General features: G+C 37.2%; 1 protein-coding gene across 1 annotated transcript in view; it reads right to left on the bottom strand.

Annotated features, from left to right (window-relative positions):
* eys (EGF-like photoreceptor maintenance factor) overlaps positions 1–16,746 on the bottom strand; it is a 186,218-nt gene that overhangs the window by 64,254 nt on the left and 105,218 nt on the right. The window contains exons 33-36 of the mRNA XM_087803281.1: positions 12,790–12,940; positions 12,593–12,705; positions 11,496–11,743; positions 350–520 (exon numbers count right to left, since the gene is read on the bottom strand). Of these exons, the coding sequence (XP_087659407.1) occupies positions 350–520; positions 11,496–11,743; positions 12,593–12,705; positions 12,790–12,940 (683 nt within the window). The remainder of the gene's footprint in view (positions 1–349; positions 521–11,495; positions 11,744–12,592; positions 12,706–12,789; positions 12,941–16,746) is intronic.

Below are 16,746 nucleotides of genomic sequence, written 5' to 3'. Positions count from 1 at the left end.
CCATTTAGCTGGTTTAATGCAGCCTGCAATCTCTGTTGTCAAATTTATCAATCATCCTGAAACCCCCCACACATTTTTAAAAAAGAAAATCATATGAACACCCGAATGTTATGCCTATTGTATGTCGGTAATAGTTTTTTAAAAATTGTGTTTACCACCACTGATGCCTTGCTAAATGACATACTCTGCAGTCATGTATTTCATTTGTACCTCAATTACTTGAACACAGAAAGCCAGAACAAAACAACATTACAAACATTGTTTACCAACAATTACATTAACAAGAGAAATGACTATATTATGTGTCTCTAATGTACATAATACAGGTGATAAAAGTGCCTGTACTCACTGTAGAGGATGGTTCCCTGTGTGGCTTTTGTTTTTATTGTCAAATGGACATCAACACTGCTGTCTTTGACCGGTTGATCAAAGCTGGAATCAGTGGACTGGAGGAAAGATGTGAAAGGCTGCAGCTCCAAGAACGATGTGCCATCGAAGAATGGGATGTAAACAGTCGACTCTAGGAAGCAAACAGATGGAGAGAACATGAAAAAAACATATTGCAGTTAATATGAACATGTCCCTTTACCATTAAAATCAATGAGATTTAATGCTTGTGTTTATAATAGTTCTCCTCATTCGCAAAGTCAGAGAGACAATCCTGAGTTCCAGTGGGAACTACAATTGTGTATTTTCACCAAAAATGAGGTGAAGGTGGTACTCGCTCTGATATCAACTTGACAAGCCTTTGATGATGATGTGTTAACAGTACCTCCAACAAATGCTGAGAGCTTGTCCAGGTGGATGACGGGCGATCCCATAAGGGCCCTTACTAACCTCAGCGGAGGCGCTGGCATTCAACATATTCAGTAGAGGGTGTACTGCATACACAGTCACACATTTAACATTGAAGATGTTGAAGGATGGAGGGCATTTAAAGTTATATTGAAAGTTAGGGAAAGTCTGCATATATTAGAAATGTTTTGTCTGAGTACAACACTTATTTTTAGATAATTTCTTTTTAGTAAGTTATTCCATTTTATTCCAAGCCATGTTTAAACTACTATTTATTCTAGAAAAGCACATAGGTTACTAGATGAATTCAAACCAAGTGTTTCTATAAAATAGACCAGTGTTAATTTTGTTGATAAACATTAGAAAGGCGCTTTGCAAATAAAACTTATTTTAGTTACTTACTTAGAAGTCAAGACCTCTACAGCCTCGAACCAACACTTGCCTCTAAAAAGTTTGCAAAAGTTTTTCAATTGATTACAAATGGACAAAGAAGTATTAGGATTTTGGTGGTGACCTGTAATTGAGGATTTAGGGAGGTTCCTAGGTTACCTTTTTTACCATTATAGATTCTCGCCGCTGATGCTAACAGTGCTAACTCTGTTAGGAAATACCAACAATTTGTCAGGTTAAAGTACCTTAATAGATACATTATAGTTAATATATATATTTTCACTGGTGATGGGTTGATGAGGCCTCATGATACAGCTTATGATTCATTTTAAAAAGTCACTAGATGGTTCTCTCTTCTTTATCATCTTTGGCTCTAATTCACTATTTCAATGAAACCTGGCATTATTGTGAAAATTAGAGTGACATCTGGTGACACTGTATCATGACACAGTTATATGTTTGGTTTTTTTGTGCAACATCTGCTTATAGTAATTATTATTATTATTATTATTATACAAAATGTACATGTGATCACGTGAAAATCCAATATTCTTCTGGTTCTAGTTTTGCCCCAGAAAACACTTTAATGCTCACTTTTTGGCTTCAAGTTGCTGGAGCTGAAGTTTTATGCAGTGAATGTAGGTTCCTTTCAAGAGACGTTTCTGCTGAATAGAATATTAAGTTACTTAAGGTTAAGACCTTGAAACATTGCAGGTAGCCTATTTGGGTCATGGATGTGTTCCGCCTGTACTTGCAGTAACATTTTACTGTACAATTAATCAGCCATTAAGAGAAATCTAACATTCTTATATCCGATTATATTTTTTTTTTTATATAATCCAGGACCAAATTAATCTGAGCATTTTATACAGAAAAAGTAACAGTGACACATTATGAATGGTTGACATAAATAAAACCATCATTTGAAATAAAAATAGACTGTTTTCATAGATGATTAATACATTCATTGTTATTTACTTATTTACTTATTATTTACTAGTGAAGATAACAGACATCAGTTGTTGAAATGACGTAAATGGAACAAAGCCGTTTTCATTTTCTTCCTCCCCTGCGGTCCTTGTGAAAACTCTCCATAGAAAGTGAAGACATAAGGCTAGCAGGAATAGAAAGAGGTCGTGATCAATGCAGACTAAGTTTGAATAATTTCGTGCTTCGTTGATCTCGTCCTTTTTTTTCGCCAGCATCCTCGCTTTAAGGCAGCGACTCCCTATCTGATTTTTTGTAATCACTTAGCTTTCAATTGAATGATTCCTCAGACTTTGTCAAAGTTTACGACCTACTGAGTCTTCTTTGAAGGGATCATTTATCATCTCTAAATCTCTGACATGCCCAGATGAACCGGCTCTATCTTGACAAAACCTGTCTCATGGTTGACTACCTGATATCAAATACCCAGCCAAGCACAAGAAATTGTCCTGCTGCCTACAACGGTGGAGCGTTTTGTTTAAGACGAAGGACAGTGACACTAAGAGATGGTGGATGTCAGGTTTATGTAAAGCCCAAAAACAATCTGATTGAAGTCCATGGAATGTGACAGCTCACGAGTAAATAAGATTAAACGCATCGATGTTGCACTTCATCTGATTCTGATGAGGTCACTTTTATATTTGAGGGATTAAGATTACACTTAATCAGAGTATTATTTAGTAAACCTTTTTTTTTCATTAACGTGAGCAAATACAGGTTTGAAATATAGACAAAAAACAACACATGTGCTTTGAATCAATCTTTAAGATGGTTTGCTGCCCTTGAGTTTATTAAAATGTAATAAACAAATGAATCCAAGAAAGACCCAATAATGACATGTATTGAATGAAAATTTATGGCCTTACCCACCAAGTCATTTAATGAGGCCTGCAAGAGCTTTGAATAGATAAAGCTTGCTCAGAATCAATAACTCATTGAAAGTGCAAACTAAATATAATGACTATGAGCTAATCGATGTAGGGAACTGATCTTGAAAGTTGATGCTGATTAAAGGGGAGTTTCATGACATAAACGAAAACATATCTATGGTTGTGATTAAAAAAAAATCACACTTGGGGGGGTTCCATTGGATAGATGTACATAAAACAAGGCTTCCTGGAATTCATAAAGCTGAGATATCAAGCTTTATTTTTATGGCACACAAAAGTGGCCATGCAATGAACTGTACAAATAAGTCTAACAAAATTAGGTCAGAAAGCACTTGCTGTGCCCACATCTGAAAGCTATCTCTGTCAGTGCTGGACCAATGTTGTTACTACTGTATTATTTAATAATTTCCTTTAACAACGGTGCAAAATGTGATTTACCTAAATATATATATATATATAAAAGTCTATATAATGGTAAGGAAACTCACTTAGAGCTGGAACTCAAACAGATCAGATTTGGTTTAAGTTTACAATTTATTTTACTTGCACAATAAGAGAGTACAGAACATTGACAAAGTATGTCAGATTTCTCTTTGCATCAATGACTGCTGAATATGATCTTAACATGTTATTATGTGTGGTTGTGATAATAGGCGTTCAGAAAGATAATTTAAAATAGTAACATAGTTACAGGAACTTCTTTCAAAAGTAACCCACTTCATTTAAGTTATGCGTTACTTTCAAAGTGACAAGTCATTTTTTGTAAGAGAGGGTCGTGTAAGGTTGGATGGTTTGATTAAAACAATTCAGGAAAAGGTAGTTATGAAGGAAAAATAACCAAATAAAAATAAAATATACAAGCGGTGCACTCATCATCATTTTTGTGGCCAATACAGATCGCCAATTCTTTGAGAGTCTGAACAAGCCGATAAAAAGTCAGTATTTTTGTTTCAGTATTGATCACATAAACCTTTAAAATAGCAACAATCAAAACAAGCCAAAAGTGTCAAATGAAATAAATAACTTGAAAACTAAAATAAGTAAGTATAGACAACAGTGAACTAATCAAATCATCAATGTAAACTTCACGCGACATTTATAGCCTGACGGAGAGCTTCTCCATCCTTAGGCAACTTTTGCAAATAGCAATTTATAGAAAGTCCATTTGTGTGTTCAAATTCCATTGAAGTGAATTTCATTACTGAACACACCATAGCAGTCCGATCTTCATTGAATACATAATTTGAGTGTGATAGAGAAGAGCAGTGAAAGATCGTGTTTCTTCCAGTCTACCTCAGCCACATAGCTATTGTTAAGTTCTAACCATCTATCATTGTGTATGAAATAAAAGCCTTTTGTAAAAATATATAAATAATGCAGTTATGATTAATGCGTTATGTTTTTTTGACAAAGTAACTTGTAACAGCATTTATAAAAGTATTTGGTTACAGCCCTTCTTACACAAAAACTAACACACTCTAGCATTGTTCTATACATCATAATAAACTTTAAAAATCTGATGCTATTTTAATAAAATAGGGTATTGAGTCTCAGTTTGCACGGGCTTGATCTAGACTTTGCTCCAGATGCAGTGATCACCCACTGTGGGTCTGGTTCTCTTGTGGTTTCTGCATTTTAAATGCATTTTTTCCTCATCACCGCTCAATAACAAGCTTCTAAAGCTGCATTAATACTTTAAATCATTTATTTTAACCCAAAGAATACTGTACAGAAAAGTTCCTGTTAAATAATTATATCCAAAAAAAAAAAAAGGTCAGTCAATTTACTTCGATAGAGAAAATGCAGCTACAACAGGGCTGAAAAAGATTGGGGTTTGTTGTCATCAAATATGCAGTACTGCCTTTGTTAAGTGCCTCAAAACCAGTTTGCCCACAGGGAGCCTCCCAGACAGAATTGTGTTTGTCGCAAAGAATAAACCAAATCACAATCTACTACAACAAAGCTAGCAGACAACCTATGACAGCCACACAACCCGACACGTGTATTGAAATAAAAATAAAAGACTTCAAATGAATTCATGTGCATAGATAAATAGTGAGAGGGATAGAGCTTTAATATGGTATCTGAAAGCAAATCAGTGCTGACAAAAGTTCCTGCCTACATTGATGGACAAAAAAAGATTTGAGTCAGCGGTTCATTTAGGACACAAACAAGTCTGTGTCATTAGTCAGAACGGGATGACATGTCTGTAAACAAGTAAGAGCAGAGGTGACTCGATTTATTCTCCTCATGTGCCCATTACCTAATTCAACAAGATGTGCGAGCGAGGAGTGCCTCCGATGCAACACACACCAGCGTGTTTCGAAGACTTTGTCAGCATGTAAACAGCCTCTGGACTTCTGCAGAGGGCTATCCGAACCAGAGCTGCAGAGCACATCAATGGATGAGTGCTTGTATGAGATTGCACTGCCTGCCACCTGAGAGACTTAAAATGCTTTTTGAGGGAGCAGCAGTTTCTCAGACTCAGCAGAAAATGACTCTGGAAAGGCCACCTCAGGTATTTAAATGAAAATGAGTATGGAAAGTTGATGGTTAAGCAGGAAACTTTTGGGTCACAGAAAAAAAAAAACAACATCCATGACATATCAGGACAATTAACATGCATTACTTGAGCATTTTAAATGTGTTTATTGATTATGTTGTTATTAAGGTTAGGTTAGGTAGAACTTTATTAATAAAAATAGTTTTTTTTCCAAATAGCCACAGCAATACAGCAATTATTCAGAAAAATAAAAAAAATAAAAAAATAAGAACAAGAACAAAGAGAAATAAAGAGAAAGAACATGATGATACAATCTAAGTCTAAAAATAAAGAACTTGGATCAAAGAAAGATAACAAAGACAAAGGATACAAAGATTAACATAGAACAGAACATACTGATACTTTAACACCGCTCCTGCCCCCAAACTCAGAATTGTAAGTAAGTAAGTAAGTAAGTAATATTTATTTATATAGCGCTTTTCGAGACCAGGGTCACAAAGCGCTTAAACAATCAAAACAATACTCAATAAAATATATACTTTAAAGATCAAGATAATACTGAGAACACAACAGGAGTTCGAGAAATTCAAGGAAAAGCCAGAACAAATAGAAACGTCTTAAGATGTTTCTTAGAGGAGTCAGTAGACTCCATCAAGCGCAAAGAGAGAGGAAGATCGTTCCAAAGCTTAGGAGCAACAGCCTGAAAAGATTTCTCTCCTCTGGTCCTGAGCCGTGTGCGTGGAACCATAAGTAGATTTTGATCCACAGACCTCAGAGCCCGAGCTGGGGTGTAAGGCTGGATCAGATCAGTGATGTAAGGAGGAGCTTGACCATGAATAGCTCTGAAAGTAAGAACCAGAATTTTAAAGTTGATCCTGAAAGAAACTGGAAGCCAGTGAAGAGTTTTAAGGACCGGAGAGATGTGAGTTCTTCTACTTGAGCGGGTCAGAATTCTCGCTGCAGAGTTCTGAATCAACTGCAGACGAGACAGCTCCTTCTTATTAAGACATGAAAATAAACTGTTGCAATAGTCCAGACGAGAAGAAACAAACGCATGGATTACAAGCTCCAGATCATGTTCCGACAACATTTTCCTAAATTTAGAGATTTTTCTCAGTTGAAGGAAACTGTTTCTGGTCAGTTTTCTGCAATGTCGAACAAGAGACATGTCTTTATCAAATACAACACCCAGGTTTCTCAGGCTCAGTTTGACAGACTGACCTAAGTCACCCAAGTACTGACTCAACCCTGGAATCTTATCATCAGGAGCAATCACAAGTGTTTCAGTTTTGTCCACATTTAGCTTTAGAGTGTTTTCACTCAGCCATTGTTTGATTTCTAGCAAACAATTGACTAAGCTGTTCAGCCTCTGGGGCTCAGTTGGATCAAAAGAGCAGTAGAGCTGGATGTCATCAGCAAAAATGTGATAAGAAACATCTGGAAATCTCTGAATGATTTTACCTTTTACCGAGGGGAATCAAGTACAGCAAAAACAATAAAGGACCCAGAACAGAACCTTGAGGGACTCCACACAACAGATCTGCCGATTCAGACCTCATTTGATTGGCAGATACACTAAAACTGCGCCCAGAAAGGTAAGATGAGAACCATTCTAACACAGACCCAGGCAGTCCCACTTCATCCCTCAGTCTTCTCAGCAGGATCTGGTGATCAACTGTGTCAAAGGCTGAGGACAGATCCAAGAGAACCAGAACAGTGAATTTACCAGAGTCAGCCGACATCATGATGTCACTGGACACTTTCAATAAAGCTGTCTCCGTAGAGTGATGTTTACGGAAGCCAGACTGAAACTTCTCATGGATGTCGCTCTGATCCAGGAACAAAGCCAGCTGCTCAGACACCACCTTCTCCAAGATCTTGGACAAGAAAGGGAGCTTAGAAATAGGCCTGAAATTACTGAGGTCAGTTGGGTCTAAGCCTGGTTTTTTGAGCAGAGGCTCCACAATGGCATGTTTAAATGCATTGGGAAAAACCCCTGTGGAAAGGGAGAGGTTCACCATATTGGTAACCCAAGGGCCAATTACATCAAATACTTTGATAAAAAGCCTACAAGGAAGGACGTCATCTGAGCAAGAGGAGGGTTTCATCTTGTTCACTAGTGCCGAAATATCACCCAAAGATACAGCAGTGAAGGAGGACCAAGAGGAGGAGAGGGGTTCAGAGACAGTAGGGGTTCCAAACAAAGGGGGAGAGATTTTCTCTTTGATCAATTTAATTTTTTCAATGAAAAATCTCAACAATGCATTGCTGTCAGCTTCACAGAAGACAGGCGTGATTTGAGGAGCAGGAGACACGAGAGAATTAATCGTGTCAAACAAAACTTTGGGATTTTTCCTATTTGCTGCTACCAGTTTTCTGATGTAATCAGATCTAGCAGTTTCTACCATCTCATTGTAAGAAGTCATCAGATCCCTGAGGTGAAGTCTATGCACCTCAAGTTTAGTGGACTTCCAGAGACGCTCAGTCTTTCGACAAAGTCTCTTCAGACAGGAGATCTTCATTTGTCCAAGGGCACCGTTTTTTCTGAATTTTCAAGTTCGATTTAACAGGTGCCACTTGATCCAGTATTTCAACACAATGATCAGTGAAACAGTGAATCAAACTGTCCACGTCTGGGCAGTCATCAAAGGAAAGACGGTCAAACATAGCAGAAAAACTGTCTGCAAGGCTTAGGTTCAGGGATGAAGTCCAGGTTAAACAATACAAGAGAATGATCAATCAGATGGACATCATGTACAGATACATTAGAAATGTCCAGGCCAAGAGTAACATCATGTACAGATACATTAGAAATGTCCAGGCCAAGAGTAAAAACTGTCTAAAAAGTCTAAAATGTGGCCTTTTTGATGAGTGGGTTCAGAAACATGTTGCTCAAAAATAAAGGCTTCTGTTAAAGTTAAAAGTTCTTGAGCAGAACAAGATGTGACATCATCAACATGAAGATTAAAGTCTCCAAGAATAAGGACAGATTCCATTTGAATAATGGAAGATAAGAAGTCACTAAAGTCTTTCAAGAACATCGCCGCAGGACCAGGCGGACGGTAGATTGACACACAATAGAAGGTCTTGTAGAACCAACCAAGATCATCTGAGATTCAAAAGAAGTGAATTCCTGTGTCTGAATCACTTTGCAAGAACAACTCTCCCTAAAAACAGTAGCAAGACCTCCTCCACGACCAGAGAGGCGAGGCTTCCCCAGGACAGCGCTCCCTACTGGACAGAGTTCGTTCAGATGAATAAACTCTTCCTCTCTCTGCCAAGTCTCAGAAAGACATAATAAATCCAAATTAACTCTTGTGAAAAGATCATTAAGAATAAAGGATTTATTAGTAATGGAGCGAACATTAAGAAGTCCCACATTCAGCACCGATGACGTCACTGAGGACGCCGCGTCACTGACAGGCGTGCAGAGCGGGATCTTTTGAAGCGAACAGCGGTCACGTGGGTACCAGCTGTCACTGAAGTTCAACTCGGTAGTAAAAGCCGAATTAAAGAGAGGAAATGAAAAAATCTTACCACCTTTTGTTGAGGTCTGGACAGACAGCAGCGCTGATGTGTCGTCATACTCTGCCGCGAGAGGAATGTCAATCAAACATCGACTCGATCGCTTGTGGAAATCGCCCGGTACCCGAGAGATCAAACGATATTCCACAGAGTCCGAGTCGATGAGAAGCGGAGCCGGAAACATATTCACCGGACGTTGGTAACGGTCGCGGTTATAATCTTCCATCGACTCTCTGATGTTGAAAAGAGCATCACGATCATAGATCCGAGATGCTTGAGACATATCTTTAGTGATATGAGCATAATATCCGGACAAATAGTCGTTAAAACGACTGTTTTTGGCAATTATTGCAGGAGCTTACGTTCAAGCAGCCGATCAAAGGCTCACCGGAAGCGGAAGTGAGAATTGTATTAATGAACTAAACATAACCTTTAGACCACAGATGAAGCTAGAATTCTGAGTGCACAAATGATACCTGCAACTTTTAATTTCCTTGGAAATACTGTGTATTGCAAACTATACCCTGACATATTCTTTTGATAGAATAACAAGGTAATATGATCTCTGGAGACATTCATTATTTCTATGTTACCAACAGAGTTGGCTATAACGAAGGTCGTGACAAGAATAGTTTTTGTCTTGAAAAGCGATGTTTTTCGATGTCATCTCTTATTCAAAAAGAGTCATACCCTCACCTCTATAATAGACACTGAGGTTTTGTCTGGTGTAATAATAAACTCTTCCTTCATCTCTTATCAACGGCACGGATGGAGATTAACTAAATATCAGATGATGTTAACTGAAGAGCAGCTTTGATGGAAATACAAAGATAATGGTAACATGAATTAGTATTTGACTCCAATGCAACTTAAGTGGATTCATGAATGTTATATCTGTCAGAACAATATCCACAAAACAAATGATGGCGTGTTTGTGGTATCCCTTGTGTTGTCTTTGGATCAAAGTGAATGACCCGCCTCGCTTCCATAAATACATACGCAGTGGTGGAGGTCGTTCATTTTGACCCAGAGATAAAATAAGGAATAAGAGTTTTAAAAAAAAAACAACTGCTAACTATCAATGGCAAAAAAAAGACTAAAGAGAATGGGTTTTAAAAACAGATAATAATCATAATAATAATAATAATAATAATAATAAATAAACCATGAGCTTTCACGGAATCAGAGAAAGTACTTTAAGGTGAGTAAAAGGAGCAAGTGTGGATGAAGGTTGGAAAAAAAAAAGATATGAAGCCAGAACTTTTATGTTTAGAAGTGATGTATGGTCCTATTTGTAGAGCTCTGGTGATGATGTTTAATTTTAATAAAACTGTAAACAAGGACCCTGCTTCATGAAACTTCATCAGCCCATCCTTAACATCAAGGTCAAAAAGTCTCACTGAGAAAACTCAAAAAGGATGATGTAAATTGAATTATTATTGATTTAAAAAAAGAAGAAACAAAGTTAAAGGGATAACTAATGTGTTGATTTAAGTTTCTCTTAAGTAGATGTTGGACCTCTATTGTACTTATCAGTATGTGTCTGTTTGTACATAACTCTCTTTACATTGAAATATTTCTATTAGAAAATGTGCTTTAGCTGCGCCCCCTGAAAACTCTTTTTTTTCTGGAGATTAAATCTTTTACCTATTACCATAATCGCACCCACTTTGACGTGATTGGTTAGTTTTGAAGGTTTGTCACCGCCCATCATCTATCCCAGAAGTCTCCACCTCCAAGGGACTCGTTGTATAAACGTTCGCTGAGATTTCAGATGGGGTAGACCTTTATGAAGTAATAACTTCAAAACATGGTCATGATGAAGGCCTTACTGTATCTTGGCAAATTATTCCAATTCTGTTTTTCAAAAATGTGAATGACAACACATCAAATGAACAAAGTAAAAACTTTAAAAATGGGTTCAAATTTCAGCCATTTGTTTGATTGAGATTAACGGCATTTTTTTTTATTTGTTAGAAAACGTCAATAGATCATTGAGTTGAACATAAAAGGTGAAAACCTTTTGTTATGGAGGCTTACAGGAACTGCATCTTTTGGGGGTACACTGCTTCATCTGAATATGAACAAGCGCGGCAAGGACATGTTCTTGTCCTCAATGAGTTTTGGAGGTGAACATGGAAGCAGAGCAATGGTTCAAGCTGCTTATATGGATCTTTCATTTCATTAATCATGTCCTGAATAATTCACATCACTCACAAATCCTAAAGCAGGGACTCTATTCTGCGGCATAGTAAAACCTATTAGCCTGAGAGGCTCAGCATATATTAAGCAATATCATTTGTTGGCGTTCTCTAGATGATACCACTGTGGAGGTCAGAGTGTTGAAGCGTTTTGAGCTCGGAATTAAAAGCGGAAATCACCGTGAAGGGAAACACAAACTTTACCTTTCTCACAAAATGTGCCGGTGAAGTGAAGTGGGCAGTGGCAACGTGAAAGCGTCTCCCCGGCCGTCCACGTTGAATGACACCTGCCCCCATTACGACAGAGACCATCATGGCAGGTTCCTCGCGGGGAAGATGTGGGTTTTTGTGGGGGAGTCGCCATTGTTGTGTTGACGGTGTCAGGGGAGAGTGAGAGGCCTGTCAAACCTGACGAATTTGAAATGGAGATTTGTGCAGACGCCTGAGTGTACCTGTAAGATTTAGGAAAAAGTTAGAGTTCTTCCGAAACAGTTGACAGTTACACGCATTTCATTTCTCTATGAGCTGTGATGATTTTGTCAGAAATGAAAGATGAATACACGTTTGCATGAGTATTTTCTCTTTGTCTGAGCATGCTCACAGGAAAAAAAGCGTCATATTGTTGTTGTTATTTGTACATATTTCTCTTCAATTGATAACTATTTTTTCAATAATGTGTGGATTAGATGTGCAGCTTTCCAGAGCTGGGTTGAGACAAATACTGACAAGCCCGGCAAATATTATGGAGATTTGCTTATTTTAATTTTACTATTGCAGTGAAAAAACAGTTTCCAGGGAGATGGATGATGGATGGATGGATGGATGGATAAACTTTATTAATCCCTCTGGAGATCTCTTTCGGGAAATTATTTTTTCGAGCACACAACAACACAGACGACAGATTCATTAAAAAAATAAACAATGAGGCCTCACAATTCATCTGTGTAGAGAAGACACTTAGAACTTAGAAGGTAATGTACTTCAAACATTTTTCCTTGATTTTCTGAGAATTTTGTGTTTGTCTCTGTGTTGTCTTGTAGTTGATACAGAACTCTGCAGCTAGAATTCTGACCTGCTCAAGTAGAAGAACTCACATTTCTCCGATCCTTAAAACTCTTCACTGGCTGCCAGTTTCTTTCAGGATCAATTTTAAAATTCTGGTTCTTACTTTCAGAGCTATGTGAAATAAAGCATTTGTTATAGCAAAAAGCAATGTGGGGGGACTTTAACACGTTTAAGAGCCAAATGATTTTCAAATCAAAGTTTCATTGAGCAAACTGTCTAAATTGATTAGATTTTACCTGCAGCGGTCAACATTTCTGCTGGTGATGGCGTTTGATATGTCGAACGTTTTCTCTTCATTTATTTCAATGACTTGAATACAGCCAGTGAAGTTGTTGAAGGGTTCCGCTTTCTGAAAAAGACGGTAAGAAAATGTCACATGGTACTGTTGAAGATAATTACACATTCATTGCAAATAATGTATCAAAAGTCTCACCTGATTGGTCAGATAGTGTTGGGGAACGCCACCGATGAAGATGTGTTTGGTAGTTTGTACTATATTTTCCAGCCAGTAATTACTAGTTGCACTTTTGATTTTTCCATGATTTGAAAGAACCATTTCTGCCTCACATGGTGTAAAGTTGTGTCTGCAAATGATTGAAAGTATATTTATTATTAAAATCAACACTTTTTTAAATCACAGAAACACAAATAATGTTTATTGTGTAAATATTAGTAGATCGTTTTGTCTCTAAAGCTTTCTATTAGTGTGTTCTGGGAATTAAAAAACCCAAATTGGCCACTGTTGGAAACAGATTAAAGTGGAATTGTTTCAATCCAGAGTGAGTCTATGCTGCATTTTTGGAACCAAACTAGATTAAATACCAAAGAAACAACAAGTAAGAAGAGAACTAGAGATAATTTTCTACAAACATTTAACGAAGTGAAGAGCACCACAAGATTATTCGTTTTCTTGGGCTACTGGGAAAATTATCTTACAGCTATGCACTTCCCGTAAATGAATACACTTGAATTTATCTGGCAGGTAAATAGCTATTATTGTTCAAATGTTTTATATTATGTATTGAATCTTCCAAAGTTATTTACATTATAATTTATAATGCATTATCTTCTTTGCAATATGTACAGTATATTTTGTGACCAGTCATCTTTACCATTTTGGCCATTCAGTTCACTTAATCAATAATTAATTATTCATGTTTGCCTTTTAGGATAAAATAGGTTAATATTAATGTGTGTAAAAACGTTAACAGATGCTATGGAAATATCTAAATTTTGTATACTAAGTATGAAGTGATGTAATAAGAAATAGTATGGAATAAAAAATAAGATTAAAATATGTTTCATTATGAATCAAAAAATTGGTGGTGAATGTGTGTAATAAGGGGACAATTAGAACCAGGTAACTAGCAAGACATCACCCGGTTGGATTTTGATGCTTCGTTCAAAAGCACAAGTTTCTCAATGGAAGGTTAATTACTGAAGGTCCTATCTCTGTGGCTAATGAAACCTATTATTGATTCTTAAACATGAGTGGCTTCAGTAGAACAATATGGTTGTCTTAGTCACCAAAGATGACCGTGACCTTGTCACACAAAGAAACATTGTTTTTTTGACAAGTAACAAATAGGAAAACACTAATGGAGGGTCAACCGGGCATTCATCCTGACTCGGCTTCTTCTGGTGACCTTGATCACGACTAAACAGAAAAGCTTAGGTTTCATAAATCAGATTGTTCGTAACGGAACAGTTACCAGACCAGAAGCAAGTGCGGGATATGTAACATCACAAGTTACGGATTTTTAGTATTTTAAACTTGATCTAGGATGTCCTTTCATTACAAGTGATCGATTGATGCGGTCTCATGAAACAGTTGTGTAGTGGAGACACTGTATCATGATTCATTTTTTGAGGCCACTAGATGGCACTCTAAGTTTAAAAATGACTCCACATTTCATTGAAAGCCTGGATTCAAGCCTAACATTATAGAGTGCAATCTAGTGGCAAAAGTAAGACACTGTATCATGATACAGTATCATGATACAGTGTCAAAGTCAGACCAACGGTTATTTGGTTTTGGTAGCGTTAAGTAGTTTCATCTGGATAAAGAAAGGTTTTAAAGGTTTTCCTTCACTCGTATGGCTGCACCCAAAATAAATACATTTTTGTGTGACTGATCATAAACATTGTTAACTTAGCTAAACTGGAGACTAAAGGACTGTAGAATGCAGACCCTGGTGGCCTAGTGGTTACCACTTTCCTCCTCAAGATGCATTAGTAGGATTCCTAATAACCTTTGCTATGAGGTAACCCCACTTTTTAATCTGGAAGCCATATCATTTCCTTTCTTATAAAGTCATGTGAAACAAGCTCCTTGGCTAATGCACTCTCCCAGTACTTTTTTAGTCTTGACCAAACAGAGAGGCTTTTCATGGGCCCCATATCTCACCGATGTATTTGCACAGTGACGTTATGTCCGAACCGGCCCAGCAGCCATTCATAGATTTCAGAAACCAATTCTGCTCTTGAAAAAACAACAGGGGAGAGCAGATAATTACCTAAGTGGAGATACTGGACTAATCACGCGGAGCTCCAGGGCACGCCAGTCGGCGATGCACCCTCTGCTCTCTTGATACCTCTCTTTCTTCCCTACATGGCACTCCAGCGATTCACGAAGCAATCAGGTCTGATTTGTTAAGCCTGTGCTTTTGGTTGCATACCCCGTCTAAACACTCGGGGCACTAACTCCAAGCTGCGCGAGTCCTTCCTAGAGAGCCAGTGTTCAGGAGCAGTTAATTTAGAAGCAGTCTGCCAGAGCGGCCTGGCCGGCAGCCAGAGGGCACCACACTCACTGTCCTTGAGAAGTGGGCCCCACCGGGGCTTCTCCTCTACATATTGAAAAGCATCTTTGACTGGAAGATGTATTAAAAGTCCATAATAACTCGGGCAATGACGTGGTGGATATCCGGCGTGCCATAGCTTTGGGTCAAATAAGACAAAGATAAACGGAGTCTGCCATGAGACAATTACAAAGAATTTGCTTTGTGACACCTGATACCATTTTTCTTTGCACCCAACCCCCGAGTTATGACAGCTCTCTTTCTGGCAACGTCTCTAAGGGGCTGCTTCGGAACATTATGATTGATTCTAACGGCTGTTGTATTTTTCTTGCAGAAAATAGAGGGTGAAGCTTTACAGTCCTTTAACCTAATATGCCTTTGTAGATGCACTTGGCTATTTGGGGCAGTACTACCTCCAGTAGAGAACTCACTCCACTCACTACAGTCTGGTCAATTTCTATTCCCTGTCCTCTTTAATTTTAATTATTTGTTTTAAATAGATTCAGACTGCTTTATTGGTCTTCCTGTCAATAAATAACAAATAAATTGACATGATTTGATTAGATACATTACATACAATGGTACTGTTAGTATTATTAAATGTAGGTTGAATTAAAAAAAAAATCAGAAATGTATGTGTTTTAAAAAAAGTTTTTTTTTGTACCATGGACCTTTAGATAAAAACAGTGACAATAAATCATGTATATTATTAGTTTCACTTATTTTCACTAGTTTGCGTGTCTTTTTTTTGAATAACCTTCGCTGAAAAGGTTTAATCGACGCTAATGTTTCTACCAGAAAACAAACACCTTTAAGACAGTCATAATCAATAGAACATAAAGTTGTTCTTTTTCTTTTCGTATGGCCCAGTATACAATTTTAATATCCAACAAACAATGTCTAACCTATTTTTCTCAAGGTTAAAAGAAAGGAGAAAATCTGTTTAGAATAATAGATAAAAACAAAGAATTAAATACTGAACCCTCACCTTTTTACTTTTAATGTGGTTTCAATTTCAATCAATGGAATGCAGTTTACCTATTTAAACATCATTTTCATATTAATAATAATATTATTAATTAGAAGACTTTTGTTTCCGAAATGACTCAAGTGAAGCAATTCTTTATATTTAAACTTAATTAAGTTAAGTTGTTTCACATGATTTACTGTCTAATTTATGAATTATACTGTTCTTTAATTGTGTCACGTCTCAGGTATGTCGCACAATTTTTGGAACAGCTTTGAGGAGATAATGAGAACTGATTAACTGCTCCTGCTGAGCTGTTGGTTGGATGAATGCTTATTTGTCAAATTGATTTTCTGTTGTTTTAAATTGAATTGACAAGTGCAATACATTTCTTAGCTGCTTATTTAACACTTAACTGTAAATGCAGTCCTTTTCCTTAACCCTTGTTTTATCTCAGGGTCAATGTTTTATCCCTCGTGTTGCTTCTGAGTCAAGGTTAATGACCTCCAGTGCTGCCCTTTTGTTTTCAGGGCTAATAAAGCTAATAGCTAATAAAACACTCAATCCCTGACATTTACTTTACAGCTCCTTTTATAGTGATATGTTTTAATCTCGTTTTATCAGA

The sequence above is a fragment of the Callionymus lyra genome, chromosome 11, assembly GCF_982586985.1.
Source record: "Callionymus lyra chromosome 11, fCalLyr1.hap1.1, whole genome shotgun sequence".
Classification (NCBI taxonomy): domain Eukaryota; kingdom Metazoa; phylum Chordata; class Actinopteri; order Syngnathiformes; family Callionymidae; genus Callionymus; species Callionymus lyra.
The sequence above is the reverse complement of the archived record's forward strand: the minus strand, read 5'-3'. Positions and strand labels throughout refer to the sequence as shown.